The 17,247-nt window shown below is 38.5% G+C and overlaps 2 protein-coding genes across 2 annotated transcripts; one reads left to right on the top strand and one right to left on the bottom strand.

Annotated features, from left to right (window-relative positions):
- Window positions 1-18: 18 nt before the first annotated feature.
- LOC139366077 (zinc finger protein 2-like) lies at window positions 19-2,065 on the top strand. Its single transcript, XM_071103165.1, has 2 exons — window positions 19-301; window positions 585-2,065. Exons 1-2 carry the CDS (start codon window positions 112-114, stop codon window positions 1,820-1,822), a joined length of 1,428 nt encoding a protein of 475 aa, XP_070959266.1. The 5' UTR covers window positions 19-111; the 3' UTR covers window positions 1,823-2,065.
- Window positions 2,066-6,067: 4,002 nt separating this feature from the next.
- On the bottom strand, window positions 6,068-15,931 carry LOC139366078 (uncharacterized). Its single transcript, XM_071103166.1, has 3 exons — window positions 15,288-15,931; window positions 13,617-14,224; window positions 6,068-6,927 (listed from the first exon to the last, which is right to left on the bottom strand). The coding sequence occupies exons 1-3, from the start codon at window positions 15,478-15,480 to the stop codon at window positions 6,661-6,663; spliced, it is 1,068 nt and encodes a 355-aa protein (XP_070959267.1). The 5' UTR covers window positions 15,481-15,931; the 3' UTR covers window positions 6,068-6,660.
- Between the last annotated feature and the right edge of the window lie 1,316 nt (window positions 15,932-17,247).

Below are 17,247 nucleotides of genomic sequence, written 5' to 3'. Positions count from 1 at the left end.
GCGAAAACGAGTAGTAATGACGTAGCTAGATGCGGAACTAGGCCTACGTCAACAAATGGTTGCTTTGTTCACAATAATAATACGAATTTGTATACTTTTATTCCGCTCAAAATGTCTAAACTACAGTTTCTGAACGCGTATGTTACTGAACGACTAACGGCTGCTGCTCTAGAGATATCCGTAGCCATAGAGACAACAGTAGTAGAGTTGCATCAAGAAATCTCCCGTTCGACGGAGGAGAATGATCGCCTACGAAGACTGTTGGATTTGGTTTTCAACCGACAGATAAAGTCACACAGAGGTTTGCATTGACGACTTGCAACTGTATTAACACACGTCAATCATATGGCAACTTGGCAAGATAGAATCTTAAGATACACGATTGCAAATATACAAGTACTAAGGCAACGCTGCAATTGTAATTTTGAATCCCACAGCAGTATTCTCTGTGTACCAAAACCAATAAACAAGTTAGCTAGCTTTTTAACATTTTGTAGTTGCCGAAGAAAACTATGCATTTAGAGTTAGACAAAACACTTATTGAATGATCAGCATCTTTATATTTCTTATTTTTCATTTTTCAGATCCCCACCAGCTCACACTCCCCATATCTGAAGAGGAGGTTCCCCCTGAGCAGGAGTGGGGCCCCAGTCTGATTCAGGATGACCCAGTGCACACACAGATTAAAGAGGAACAGGAGGAACTCAGGACCAATCAGGAGGAAGATCAGCTTCAAGGACTTGGGGAGGCTGATCTCATAAAGTTCATATTCACTTCTCCCTGTGTGGAAAGTGACTATGATCAGGAGAACCCATCTCAGCCCTCACATCTACACCAAACACAAACTGTGGAGGACAGAGAGAGGGATTCTCTACTCACCTACACAACTGATGAGATCAAACTAGAACCTGATGGAGAGAATTACAGAGTATCAGAACCAGCCAGTGACTCTCAGCCCCTCTCTGCAGTAACTCCAGACTGTTCAGCAGCTCAGAGTGAAAACATGGAAAGTGAGGATGAGGTGGAGAGTGGAGGACAACAATCAGGGTCTAAGACACTCGAATCAAAGAGAAAACAGACAAAGAAAGGAGAAAAGGGGACGGCCACAATGTTGCCCCGTTTGACATCGTCTAGTGTTACTACTCATTATTGCAAGGTGTGTAGGAAGACTTTTCTGTCAAACGGTTTTTTAATCTATCATGTGCGAAAAACACACACCGAGCATAAGGAATGCCAGTGTGGTGTGTGTGGAAAATACTTATGTTTGACAGAAAGTATGACAGGCCACCTACAAACTCATACTGAAGAAAACATGTCTTGTCATGTTTGTGGCAAATGTTTCTCTAAGAATGGTGATCTCAAAACACATATTAGGAGTCATACAGGAGAGAAACCATACCAGTGTACTCAATGTAGTAAATGCTACACACAGAAAGTACACCTTAAAAATCATATGAGAACTCATACAGGGGAGAAACCATTTAGGTGTAAAGAATGTGGGAAATACTTCACACAGAAGAATACCCTGTCCAATCACATGATGATCCACAGAGGGGAGAAACCATATCAGTGCAAAACATGTGGAAAAAGCTTCACTGAAAGTGGAACCCTGAGCAGGCATATGAGAGTTCACACAGGGGAGAAACCACATCAGTGCCAAGAATGTGGGAAATGCTTCACTGAGCGTGGAAACTTGACTAAACATATAAAGATCCACAGAGGGGAGAAATCCTATTGTTGCAGCTACTGTAGCAGATGCTTTACTGATGAAGCCAATTGTAAAAGACACATGAGAACTGTTCACAACAATGAGAACATATGACAATTGAGTTAATCCTGAGTAGATTAAAACCTTCAGATAGAAAATCTAATGTATAGAACTCACACAATCCCGTGCCCTGCTCTACGTGACGGATAGTTTTCCACATCATATTTTCATCACATCTTGTACAACCCTACTATGGATATGTGAGCATTTATGTTAAAATGTTTTGTTTATTTTCTTGCAAACTTAATTGTATTTCCATGTGAATTACCTGTATAAATAAAGGTTAAATGAAAAAAAGCAATCAGAGTTCTTGCTCATGTCAGAACATGGCTGAGCTCTTTAAATCAGCACTTCATTAAGTCAGGATTCCCATTTGACTCAGCCATGCCTCCTTGTCCTTCCAACATTTCCTCATCTCCCACCCCTTCTAATGCGACTATCCCCGATGCTTCTCCCTCTTTAGGATCAGCTTGATCTCTGCCCTGCTACAAAGTTTCTCCCTGCAGGCGGTCACTGAGTCTGAGGTGTTAAAGGAGCTCCTTAAACTTGACCCCAAAAAAACATCTGGTTCAGATGGTTTAGACCCTTTCTTCTTTAATCGACATCCAAGTCTTCGGTGCCCAGGGAACAGTGGGTTAACTGCTTTGCTCGGGCAGAACAACAGATTTTTTTACCTTGTCAGCTCGAGGATTCGATCCAGCAACCTTTCTGTTACTGGCCCAACACTCTAACCACTAGAGCGGGTGAGGTGGCGATGATGGGACTGGGGGTTGGCATCCTCTCTCACATCAAAACATACCTGCAGACAGATGGAGAAAGAGAGAGCATGTTTAAGCCTTGTGTTTTGTCTTTATTCTAACAATTTCAGGCATCATAATCATCAGGAGGTGAAATGCTAAACTGACCTTGGATCATTAACTCTGGGACGACTGCATCTCTATCTATATTTCAATGTAAAGCGTCTCTTTAATAATACTTCCTGTTGACCCGACCAAGTGACCTCTCACCTCTGATCATGCTGTGCCCTCTATGTAGCCAGTTCAGAAGAGAGAGGGGTTCACCAACACAGCTGATATAACCCTAGAGGATTTAGGGAGAAGAGGGGAGAGGGATGAAGTGAAGGAGAGAGACTGTTATTGAGATAATAAGGTAGTTAAAGAGACAGTGTTCAACAGGAATCTGTGTGGCCTCACCTGGTGTCCACACCACACTAAGTGGCTGCAGAGTACTTTATACTGAAAAACATGCACGGAAACACGAGGACAAACAATATAGCGTAGTTGTAGAAATAATGAAGTGTCTTACTATTCTCCATGGTTGGCCCTCTTGCCTATTCTCTGACGGTGGAACGAGCCACAGTTATACACCTGAGCCTGCTTACTGCACAACACAATCCATCAATCAGATTGATACATGAGTGTGTAGGTGTGGCTTATAGGGTGTCTAATTGTTTTACTTTTTTTCAACATGGGTGATTTAAAATAGCCTGTTTTGGTTTTGTACAGACATCACACCCTTACCTAAACAGCACCCTCACCTGAGAAGTAGAAATCAAAGGGAGAGAAAATGGGAATTGAATAACTGTAGTTGACATAGCTACGTAAATGGAAGAATACTCTTATTGCAATGTGGATGTCTCTTAAAATAGCCTTTGGTTGTGCATAGTGTAGTCTATGGCGTTGCCAGTGAACAGCACCCTCTTCGAAGAAGTAGGAGGTGAAGAGCTCCCAGACGGGTTGCCTCCCGTTCTGCGTTGTTGGTCCCCATGCTTGAAACATCCTGCAGAGCAGCAGACTTCTCCTCTGGCACACGGCTGCGAGCTGCAGATCCCCTCCTGGTCCTCATGTCCATCCTCATGAAGTTATGCAGGACACAGGTAGCCTTCACACACCTGAATTCCTCCAGGAGGCAGTCCCAGATGGCCCTGGTCACCCAACTGTGCAGTGCCCTACATGGCAACTGTAGGACATCGTTTTGAAGGAATCTTCAGTTACAAGGTATCTGTAGGGATTTGGAAGATAATGTAATTATTAGACTTTTACATCACCAGGTCATTGTGGATTACAAAAGTATAATATCTCATATCAAATCATGATAACCTTGGATAGATAGATGGGTGTGCACACACATGTGCATGTGTAGCATGTGACAACAGCAGGATCATATCAAGGATACCATCAATATGAATACATAAATACCACTTGAAGATTGATGATGAGTTGATCATTTGAATCAGCTGTGCAGTGCTGAGGCAAAAATCTAAATGTGCCCCTCTTTGAGTCCCCAGGACTGAGAACCACTGCTCCTCATTGGGACCTCTTAATTTGCAGACAGGCTTTCACAGCTCTCTGTATCTGAGGACAGAAAACCTCACAAGAAACACTCACTAAAGCAGCAGTCCACTGGCACTCTGATAATAACACTTAACAAATGCAGCTCTGGTCGGTTAGATCACAGTGGTAAGGTGCCAAGTTCCTGACGTCTCTTGCGGCCTAAGTTTAAATCACCCATTACCTTGAAAATTAAGATTAGAGTGGCCTTTACTGTCCATAGCACAAGTTGCACCTGTGTAATGATCATGCTGTTTAATCAGCTTCTTGATATGCCACACCTATCATGTGGATGGATTATCTTGGCAAAGGAAAAATGTTCACTAACAGGGATCTTAACAAATTGGTGCACAACATTTGAGAGGTATAAGCTTTTTGTGCTTCTGGAACATTCCTGGGATATTTTATTTCAGCTCATGAAACATGGAACCAACACTTTACATGTTGCATTCATATTTTTGTTCAGTATATACCTTCGCTTAGGCAGTGTCAGAGGAAAGCCCATAAATTGTCATAGACTCCAGTCATCCAAGCTATAGACTGTTTTCTCTGCTACCGCACGGCAAGCGGTACCGGATCGCCAAGTCTAGGACCAAAAGGCTCCTCAACAGCTTCTACCCCCAAGCCATAAGACTGCTGAACAATTCAATCGCTACCGGACAATTTACATTTACCCCCCCCCCCCCCCCCTTTTGTACACTGCTGCTACTCGCTGTTTATTTTTTATCTTTGCATAGTCACTTCACCCCCACCTACATGTACAAATTACCTCAACTAACCTGTACCCCCGCACACTGACTCAGTACCAGTGTCCCCTGTATATATCCTCCACACTGACTTGGTACCGGTGCCCACTGTATATATCCTCCACACTGACTTGGTACCGGTACCCCCTGTATATATCCTCCACACTGACTCGGTACCGGTGTCCCCTGTATATATCCTCCACACTGACTCGGTACCAGTGTTCCCTGTATATATCCTCCACACTGACTTGGTACCGGTGCCCACTGTATATATCCTCCACACTGACTCGGTACCGGTGTCCCCTGTATATATCCTCCACACTGACTCGGTACCAGTGTTCCCTGTATATATCCTCCACACTGACTTGGTACCGGTGCCCACTGTATATATCCTCCACACTGACTCTGTACCAGTGTCCCATGTATATATCCTCCACACTGACTTGGTACCAGTGCCCCCTGTATATATCCTCCACACTGACTTGGTACCGGTGCCCCCTGTATATATCCTCCACACTGACTTGGTACCGGTGCCCCCTGTATATATCCTCCACACTGACTCGGTACCGGTGCCCCCTGTATATATCCTCCACACTGACTCGGTACCAGTGCCCCCTGTATATATCCTCCACACTGACTCAGTACCGGTGCCCCCTGTATATATCCTCCACACTGACTTGGTACCGGTGCCCCCTGTATATATCCTCCACACTGACTTGGTACCGGTACCCCCTGTATATATCCTCCACACTAACTCGGTACCGGTGCCCCCTGTATATATCCTCCACACTGACTTGGTACCGGTACCCCCTGTATATATCCTCCACACTAACTCGGTACCGGTGCCCCCTGTATATATCCTCCACACTGACTCGGTACCGGTGCCCCCTGTATATATCCTCCACACTGACTTGGTACCGGTGCCCACTGTATATATCCTCCACACTGACTCAGTACCAGTGTCCCCTGTATATATCCTCCACACTGACTTGGTACCAGTGCCCCCTGTATATATCCTCCACACTAACTCGGTACCGGTGCCCCCTGTATATATCCTCCACACTGACTCAGTACCAGTGTCCCCTGTATAGAGCCTCGTTATTGTTATTCTTATTGTGTTACTTTTTATTATTACATTTTATTTTAGCCCACTTGGTAAATATGTTCATAACTATTATTGAACTGCACTGTTGGTTAAGGGCTTGTAAATAAGCATTTCACAGTAAAGTCTACACTTGTTGTATTCGGTGCATGTGACAAAAAGTTTGATTTGATATTCCACATTGTTGACACCTAAATGATTTCTCCCTTGTATGAGTTCTCATATGACATTTAACCCTTAGATACCCAGACCCAGTTGTCCTTGCACGAACATGAAGCTGTGATTAGGAGACCCAAATAACATATTACATATACTGTAACATATGTCTCTTTTAAATACAAAACACAGAAACCACTCAGTTTATCAAATCTTACAGCTCTATTTCAATGTGAACCAAGTATAACCCTGAGTTAAGTCCTGAATTGCAAAAGAAATGGCAAAATCTTCATAAATACACAAAATCTCAATAATAATTCATAACATACTCAACTCTGATAAAGACAGGAGAGAGAGTGTGTGTGTATCAATGTGTAACATTGCATTTAAATACAACAATAGCAATACAATGGCATAAAACCATCGAAATATAAACGTTCATCATGAAGCCTGACTCATCACTTCTGAAATCCACGTTCCAAAAGAAGCATCATATATATTGAACAAGTTGTTCATCGTGTCAGTGTGTAATTATTTCTGCATCGTAAACATCTTGCACTAAGGCATGTGGTACAACTTGTAGCAATTCCTCTCAAAAGTGAAACACAGTCTTACGTCACATTTCTGACAGAGGGTATTCGTTACATTTTTCTGGCAGACTTTGCAGCGACCCCGGGTCTCACACTTCACTGGCCAGTGTTCAATTTGATCCGTGCGGACATCATCAGTAACTCCAGTACGGACCACTTTGGGTGGCTTTGGAGGGTGTATGGCGTCAGCAGCTGGACGTCCTCTTGTATTAGCTTGGTTCAGGCCTGTGGCAACCTAACCAAATAATCATACAATATCATCATTATTATCACTATCATAATGAGTTACTATTATTATTAGCCGTTAATCACTGTCGTCATAGTGATGAATGCAAAAGCATCTTAAACAGTTGAACGTTTCTTGGGTGGGTTGCTGAAAAAAAGATGAACACGTATGAAATACAGACAGCCAGTGCGCACACACACACACACACACACACACACACACACACACACACACACACACACACACACACACACACACACACACACACACACACACACACACACACACACACACACACACACACACACACACACACACACACACACACTACTTTTGAGATGGTTATTGTTCAACCAGTCTGAGAATGCATTGTGAGACAAATTATTGGGATTTATCAAACTGTTGCATGTACAAATGACAATGATGTTGTCATTGATAAATCAGAGCCAAACTAATTTGCTGTATGATATAGAGATGTTGGAACTGGGCCATGACAATTTCTAAAAGAAAGCACAAATAGCAAATTTGATCACATTTCTGTAGGGTTTTTTTCATCTAAAAATGCATGCTGCCTATAGCCGTAGTCAATCACTGGCCGCGCATTCTGCAAGATTGATTGTCTATTCGAACAATTTAAAAATAAATGCTACAGCCCACACTTTTATGAAAAAGACAAATTGTTGTTCAATATTTAACTTATCAATACATGATTGTGTTTCTATCTCTTGCCTTGGTATAGGCTCTGAGATGAAAGGCTATGATGTCACGTTCCTATCGCACAACAATGCTGTAGCATATCCATATTGTAAAATATTTTAAATAGGCTACGGGTCTATTTACTTTCGAGCATTGTTGGCTATTAAATGACCCACTTCAATTTGCATACCGCCCCAACAGATCCACAGATGACACAGTCTCTACTGCACTTTACACTGCCCTCCTCCACCTGGATATGATTGGACAGGGTAGGCAACAACACCTCTGCCACGCTGACACTCAACATAGGGGCCCCTCAAGAGTGTGTGCTTAGTCCCCTCCTCTACTCCCTGTTCACTCACGACTGTGTGGTCACGTACAACTCCAACACCATCATTAAGTTTGATGAAAACATGAAGGTGGTCGGCCTGGTCATGGACGAGGCAGCCGACAGGGAGCAGGTCAGAGACTTGGCAGTGTGGTGCCAGGATAACAACCTCTCCTTCAACGTCAGTAAGACCAAGGAGCTGATCGTGGGCTATAGGAGAAAGAGGGGAGAGCACGCCCCCATCCACATCGACGGGGCTGTAGTGGGGCGGTGTCCACATCACTAAGGACTTAACATGGTCCACACCAGAGGATGGAAGTGGAGCTGGAGTGGAGCGTAATTTGGCTGGAGCGTGGAGTGGAGCTGGAGTGGAGCGTAATTTGGCTGGAGCGTGGAGTGGATAAAAAAATTCATTAACGCCTGCCCATTTCAATTTTGCTCCGGTACCAATCAGCCACGAGCTCTGGGCATTTTTCATTTCTTTTATCACTGTTCTGTTGTAGTTATTTAGCCAACCCCACCACTAATGCACAGAGATGTTGATATGAGTCGACCAAGAAATAGGTCACAGCCTGTGTAATATATATAGCCAGACAACCAATAAGCCCATCAGCAGCAGCACTGGAGACATTTGATTTCTTTAAAGGCTCTTGTTAAAAAAGAGAAGTCTACGTTTGTAACAGTGAAACAGTTGTCCATCAACTGTAAAATGTGAGCGCAACAGAGCCACTTACAACTGAAGTATCTGATCATGTCCTGTAATGTGATTATGATTTAGTCCTATATAATAATAGACATGTCCTGTAATGTTATTATGATTTAGTCCTATATAATAACAGACATGTCCTGTAATGTGATTACAGTTTAGTCCTATATAATAACAGACATGTCCTGTAATATGATTATGATTTAGTCCTATATAATAATAGACATGTTCTGTAATATGATTATGATTTAGTCCTATATAATAATAGACATGTCCTGTAATGTGATTACAGTTTAGTCCTATATAATAATAATAATAGACATGTCCTGTAATGTAATTATGATTTAGTCCTATATAATAATAGACATGTCCTGTAATGTGATTATGATTTAGTCCTATATAATAATAATAATAGACATGTCCTGTAATGTGATTATGATTTAGTCCTATATAATAATAGACATGTCCTCCAATATGATTGTGATTTAGTCCTATATAATAATAGACATGTCCTGTAATGTGATTATGATTTAGTCCTATATAACAATAGACATGTCCTGTAATGTGATTATGATTTAGTCCTATATAATAACAGACATGTCCTGTAATATGATTATGATTTAGTCCTATATAATAATAGACATGTCCTGTAATGTGATTATGATTTAGTCCTATATAATAATAGACATGTCCTGTAATGTGATTATGATTTAGTCCTATATAATAATAGACATGTCCTGTAATGTGATTATGATTTAGTCCTATATAATAATAGACATGTCCTCCAATATGATTATGATTTAGTCCTATATAATAACAGACATGTCCTGTAATATGATTATGATTTAGTCCTATATAATAACAGACATGTCCTGTAATATGATTATGATTTAGTCCTATATAATAATAGACATGTCCTGTAATGTGATTATGATTTAGTCCTATACAATAACAGACATGTCCTGTAATGTGATTATGATTTAGTCCTATATAATAATAGACATGTCCTGTAATGTGATTATGATTTAGTCCTATATAATAATAGACATGTCCTGTAATGTGATTATGATTTAGTCCTATATAATAACAGACATGTCTTGTAATGTGATTATGATTTAGTCCTATATAATAATAGACATGTCCTGTAATGTGATTATGATTTAGTCCTATATAATAACAGACATGTCTTGTAATGTGATTATGATTTAGTCCTATATAATAATAGACATGTCCTGTAATGTGATTATGATTTAGTCCTATACAATAACAGACATGTCCTGTAATGTGATTATGATTTAGTCCTATATAATAATAATAATAGACATGTACTGTAACGTGATTATGATTTAGTCCTATATAATAATAGACATGTCCTCCAATATGATTATGATTTAGTCCTATATAATAATAGACATGTCCTGTAATGTGATTATGATTTAGTCCTATATAACAATAGAAATGTCCTGTAATGTGATTATGATTTAGTCCTATATAATAACAGACATGTCCTGTAATATGATTATGATTTAGTCCTATATAATAATAGACATGTCCTGTAATGTGATTATGATTTAGTCCTATACAATAACAGACATGTCCTGTAATGTGATTATGATTTAGTCCTATATAACAATAGACATGTCCTGTAATGTGATTATGATTTAGTCCTATATAATAATAGACATGTCCTGTAATGTGATTATGATTTAGTCCTATATAATAACAGACATGTCTTGTAATGTGATTATGATTTAGTCCTATATAATAATAGACATGTCCTGTAATGTGATTATGATTTAGTCCTATATAATAATAGACATGTCCTGTAATGTGATTATGATTTAGTCCTATATAATAACAGACATGTCTTGTAATGTGATTATGATTTAGTCCTATATAATAATAGACATGTCCTGTAATGTGATTATGATTTAGTCCTATATAATAACAGACATGTCCTGTAATGTGATTATGATTTAGTCCTATATAATAATAGACATGTCCTGTAATATGATTATGATTTAGTCCTATATAATAACAGACATGTCCTGTAATGTGATTATGATTTAGTCCTATATAATAATAGACATGTCCTGTAATGTGATTATGATTTAGTCCTATATAATAACAGACATGTCCTGTAATGTGATTATGATTTAGTCCTATATAATAATAGACATGTCCTGTAATGTGATTATGATTTAGTCCTATATAATAACAGACATGTCTTGTAATGTGATTATGATTTAGTCCTATATAATAATAGACATGTCCTGTAATGTGATTATGATTTAGTCCTATATAATAATAGACATGTCCTGTAATGTGATTATGATTTAGTCCTATATAATAATAGACATGTCCTGTAATGTGATTATGATTTAGTCCTATATAATAATAGACATGTCCTGTAATGTGATTATGATTTAGTCCTATATAATAACAGACATGTCTTGTAATGTGATTATGATTTAGTCCTATATAATAACAGACATGTCCTGGAATATGATTATGATTTAGTCCTATATAATAATAGACATGTCCTGTAATGTGATTATGATTTAGTCCTATACAATAACAGACATGTCCTGTAATGTGATTATGATTTAGTCCTATATAATAATAGACATGTCCTGTAATGTGATTATGATTTAGTCCTATATAATAATAGACATGTCCTGTAATGTGATTATGATTTAGTCCTATATAATAACAGACATGTCTTGTAATGTGATTATGATTTAGTCCTATATAATAATAGACATGTCCTGTAATGTGATTATGATTTAGTCCTATATAATAACAGACATGTCTTGTAATGTGATTATGATTTAGTCCTATATAATAATAGACATGTCCTGTAATGTGATTATGATTTAGTCCTATATAATAATAGACATGTCCTGTAATGTGATTATGATTTAGTCCTATATAATAATAGACATGTCCTGTAATGTGATTATGATTTAGTCCTATATAATAATAATGTCCTGTAATGTGATTATGATTTAGTCCTATATAATAACAGACATGTCTTGTAATGTGATTATGATTTAGTCCTATATAATAATAGACATGTCCTGTAATATGATTATGATTTAGTCCTATATAATAATAGACATGTCCTGTAATGTGATTATGATTTAGTCCTATATAATAATAGACATGTCCTGTAATGTGATTATGATTTAGTCCTATATAATAATAGACATGTCCTGTAATGTGATTATGATTTAGTCCTATATAATAATAGACATGTCCTGTAATGTGATTATGATTTAGTCCTATATAATAACAGACATGTCCTGTAATGTGATTATGATTTAGTCCTATATAATAACAGACATGTCCTGTAATGTGATTATGATTTAGTCCTATATAATAATAGACATGTCCTGTAATGTGATTATGATTTTGTCCTATATAATAATAGACATGTCCTGTAATATGATTATGATTTAGTCCTATATAATAATAGACATGTCCTGTAATGTGATTATGATTAAGTCCTATATAATAATAGACATGTCCTGTAATGTGATTATGATTTAGTCCTATATAATAATAGACATGTTCTGTAATGTGATTATGATTTAGTCCTATATAATAATAGACATGTCCTGTAATGTGATTATGATTTAGTCCTATATAATAATAGACATGTCCTGTAATGTGATTATGATTTAGTCCTATATAATAATAGACATGTCCTGTAATGTGATTATGATTTAGTCCTATATAATAATAGAGACATGTCCTGTAATGTGATTACGATTTAGTCCTATATAATAATAGACATGTCCTGTAATGTGATTATGATTTAGTCCTACATAATAATAGACATGTCCTGTAATATGATTATGATTTAGTCCTATATAATAATAGACATGTCCTGTAATGTGATTATGATTTAGTCCTATATAATAATAGACATGTCCTGTAATGTGATTATGATTTAGTCCTATATAATAATAGACATGTCCTGTAATGTGATTATGATTTAGTCCTATATAATAATAGACATGTCTTGTAATGTGATTATGATTTAGTCCTATATAATAATAGACATGTCCTGTAATGTGATTATGATTTAGTCCTATATAATAATAGACATGTCCTGTAATGTGATTATGATTTAGTCCTATATAATAATAGACATGTCTTGTAATATGATTATGATTTAGTCCTATATAATAATAGACATGTCCTGTAATATGATTATGATTTAGTCCTATATAATAATAGACATGTCCTGTAATATGATTATGATTTAGGACTTTAAATAGTAAAAGTAAATTAATATATGTATGACATACCAACGGCAAATGCATCAGTTTTATCATTAGGATTACATTGTCTTTATATTAGCCATTATTATAATTTCCATCAAACCAATTCCACCAAAATGACATTTGCTTGCAATACAGTTGATCAACCACTAGGAGTTGTGTATATGAATGGGCGGAGATACGCACACTTTCCTATCAGGTTCAAAACTGATGAATGCCAATCTTTGCGGGAAAACGGGCGCATGCTAGGTTTAGAGAATGTTTTGTGCGTACACACTGATAAATGAGGCCCCAGGTGTTTAAAGACAACGTGACATGCTAGGTTTAGAGAATGTTTTGTGCGTACACACTGATAAATGAGGCCCCAGGTGTTTAAAGACAACGTGACATGTCACACCAGGCGTTAACAGGTTAAGATGTACGTTCTGTGTGTAGTATGTCCTACATTGATTACACCCATATGGTTTGTCTCCTGTGTGACTCCTATGTATTGTGTGATCCCTATTCTTTAGAGAAACATTTGCCACAATCACGACAAGAAATGTTTTCTTCAGTATGAGTTTGTAGGTGGCCTGTCATACTTTCTGTAGAATATATAGGTTTTTTTCCACACACAACACACTGGCATTCTTTATGCTCTGTGTGTGTTTTTTGCAAATTAAATAAATATTTCACACACCTTACAACAATAAGGAGCAGAATACGTTTGACTAGATGTCAAACGGGGCAACATAGTGGCCGTCCTGCCTCCAGTATTGGTATAAGAGATTTCTCCATTCTCAATCTGTTTTCTCTTTGATTTGAGTGTCTTAGACCCTGATTGTTGTCCTCTACTCTCCACCTCATCCTCACTTTCCATGTTTTCACTCTGAGCTGCTGAACAGTCTGGAGTTACTGCAGAGAGGGGCTGAGAGTCACTGGCTGGTTCTGATACTCTGTAGTCCTCTACATCAGGTTCTAGTTTGATCTCTATAGATGTGTTGTTGAGTAGAGGGTCCCTCTCTCTGTCCTCAACAGTTTGGGTTTGGTGAAGATGTGAGGGCTGAGATGGGTTCTCCTGATCACAGTCACTTTCCACACAGGGAGAAGTGAATATGGAGTCTTTGGTATCAAAGAGCCCTTGAAGCTGATCTTCCTCTTGACTGGTCTGTTGTTCCTCCTGTTCCTCTTTAATCTGTGTGGGCACTGGGTCCTCCTGAATTAGACTGGGGCTCCACTCCTGCTCACAGTGCTGCTGTTCAGGGAGAACCTGCTCTTCAGATATGGGGAGAGTGAGCTGCTGGGCATCTGATGGAGAAGTATAAAGCTACTTAGAATTCAATGTTAAAAATGCTACTGAGCTATTTGATCACTTCCATGTTATTGATTAAAACATTTTTATAGAGTCAATATTACAATTGAAGCTCAATTCTTGTATTAACTTGATTTCAGTTTGATTCATGTAAGTTGAGCTAATACAGAGGTAGCCTGAATAGGTTCCTACACGTGCTATACAGCTGCACTGGGGTCTGATCAGCTTCCTGAGGGACAAGAGAGAGAAAACACGTTTTGATCAGTCATGGAAATAATTGTGCTGAAAACGAATTGGCTCCCCTTTTAAAAAGAAAATGGAGAAAAGGATATGGAGTTTTGGTGAATGAGCAAAACATATGCTATATTTTCAAAACGATGGGATATATAATCTAAAAAATATCCTTATATGTAACTAACTATCTCCTTTTTCCCCCATCACTAACGAATGTCCAAGTAATTCGAATCATTCATTCGAAACATATGCTTATAACCCCGATCTGCAATAAATAATCTTTCAAATAAATAATTATACACTTACTGCACAGATCTATATGCTGTGTGTGCCCCCAGTTGTCGAACTACACTTCCTCCCCAGTTATGGATACACACTAGAGGTAGACCTCTAATACACACAGGTGTTCGGCCCACGCTAGATAGCTAATTGGCACAGGTGACCGAGTATGTCTTCCATTTGTCTTCTGTAAAGATACCATTTTAAAAAGAGCTGTAAACATGGAGATATGGCCGTGGGAACACTAACCCCAATCCTACTGTGTACAGTCATTTTGGAAATAGTCTATTGTTGATATGAAGAATACGTTCCTTATGTTTCCAAAACCTTACCCCAAGCGATGTGTTTTAATGTTAAGAACGAGAGTAGGGGCTCGTATTATTAACAGAAGTCCCCTGACCAGAATATACTATCATCAATTGGGCTGCAGCAGCAGTTAGCATCTATGACTATGAATGGGGTCCGACCCCAATGCAGCTGTAAACGAAGTGTAGGGTCGATGGTCGGAATATATTCTGGCAAATACAGTAGCTAGTCAATACAAACCTGCTCTGTGTAACTTTATCTCCGGGTTGAAAACCAAATCCAACAGCCTCCGCAGACGGTTATTCTCCTCCTTAGAACGGGAGATTTCTTCATACAACTCTACTACTGTTCTGTCGACCGCCACGGATATCTCTGCAACAGCCGCTGTTAGTCGTTCAGTAACATACACGTTCAGCAACTGTAGTTTAGACATTTTGACCGGAATGAAAGTCGACAAGTTGGTATTATTCTGTTTCGCCTATAACGTTACATTTCACGTAGTCAAAATGTAGCAAGCGAGCTTCTTATTCTATGGTATAATGGTTATGTACCAGTAACAGATATAGAGATACATATTATATCAAAGACAGTACAGTATGAAGACTTGTAGGCGACGTTGGATAGCTATGCTCATGCGCAGAAACACATCATTGTGTCAATCGAACCCAAGATAGACCACAACCTGTCGTTTCCAATGGGAGCTAAATGAAAACGCGTCAGTTTGTCACTTTCACGAGTTTGGAGTAATAACATGTTCAACTACTTGGCTCGAATATAGGTTATGCCTTTGGATTTCGAGAAAATTAACTACTAAGGAATAACTTTTTACTTCTCTCATTGACTTCTCAAACCCCGGTCTTGTCTGCTTGCGATGTTGCGAGTCTGGGTTTAGAAACTCTTGGTTTATATCCTACAAAACACGTAAAAAAAAAAACTATTATCCGGAAGAGAGATCAAATCTCTCACGTTTCCTTTTTGCAAATGACAACTTCCGCCTCACCGAATGGCTTTGGCCGTGGGCGCCATCGTGTGGCTTACACAAAAATAGTCTCTCTATTGTAAAAGTCTCAACAACAAAAAATTATGACGTATCTAATGCTACATACGTTGTATCCAACATTTCATGTTTTTGAAAAGGTAATAAGCAATGTAGCCTAACCAACATATTCCTAAGATGAAACAAGTGTAAGCAGAACTTGGTTGAGACTGTTAAGTGACTGAAATGTAATTTGCGTCAATCTGTAATACATATGATTTTATTTTAACTTTATTTAACTGGGCATGTCAGTTAAGAACAAATTCTTATTTACAACGAAGGCCTACCAAAAGACAAAAGGCCTCCTGCGGAGATGGGAGCTGGGATTAAAAATAAAATAAATAAATATAAATATAGAAGAAAACACACATCACGACAAGAGAGACACTACACAGAGACCTAACAACAACATAGCAGGCAGCAACACATGGCAACACAGCATGGTAGCAACATAACATGGTAGCAGCACAAAACATGGTACAAACATTGTTGGGCACAGACAACAGCACAAAGGGCAAGAATGTAGAGACAACAATACATCACGCAAAGCAGCCACAACTGTCAGTAAGAGTCCATGATTGAGTCTTTGAATGAAAAGATTGAGATTAAACTGTCCAGTTTGAGTGTTTGTTGCAGCTCGTTCCAGTCCCTAGTTGCAGCGAACTGAAAAGAGGAGCGACCCAGGTATGTGTGTGCTTTGGGGACCTTTAACAGAATGTGACTGGCAGAACGGGTGTTGTATGTGGAGGATGAGTGCTGCAGTAGATTTCTCAGATAGGAGTGAGGCCTAAGAGGGTTTTATAAATAAATATCAACCAGTGGGTCTTGAAACAGATATACAGAGATGTATTATATGGTATGTATGTATATAATTTTGAAATTTTCACTTAGGGGTGTACTCACTTTTGTTGCCAGCGGTTTAGACATTAATGGCTGTGTGTTGAGTTATTTTGACACTGTTATACAAGCTGTACACTCACTACTTTACATTGTAGCAAAGTGTCATTTCTTCAGTGTTGTCACATGAAAAGATATACTTAAATATTCACTTTTGTGATATACTGTAAATGGATGAGAGAGCTTCCTACTGCCTGAGCTATGTTGGTGATGTAAGAAGAGTGTGGGGCCTAGGATCGAGCCTGGGGGTACTCCCTTGGTGACAGG

The sequence above is a fragment of the Oncorhynchus clarkii genome, chromosome 14 (genome assembly GCF_045791955.1).
Source record: "Oncorhynchus clarkii lewisi isolate Uvic-CL-2024 chromosome 14, UVic_Ocla_1.0, whole genome shotgun sequence".
Lineage (NCBI taxonomy): Eukaryota > Metazoa > Chordata > Actinopteri > Salmoniformes > Salmonidae > Oncorhynchus > Oncorhynchus clarkii.
The sequence above is the reverse complement of the archived record's forward strand: the minus strand, read 5'-3'. Positions and strand labels throughout refer to the sequence as shown.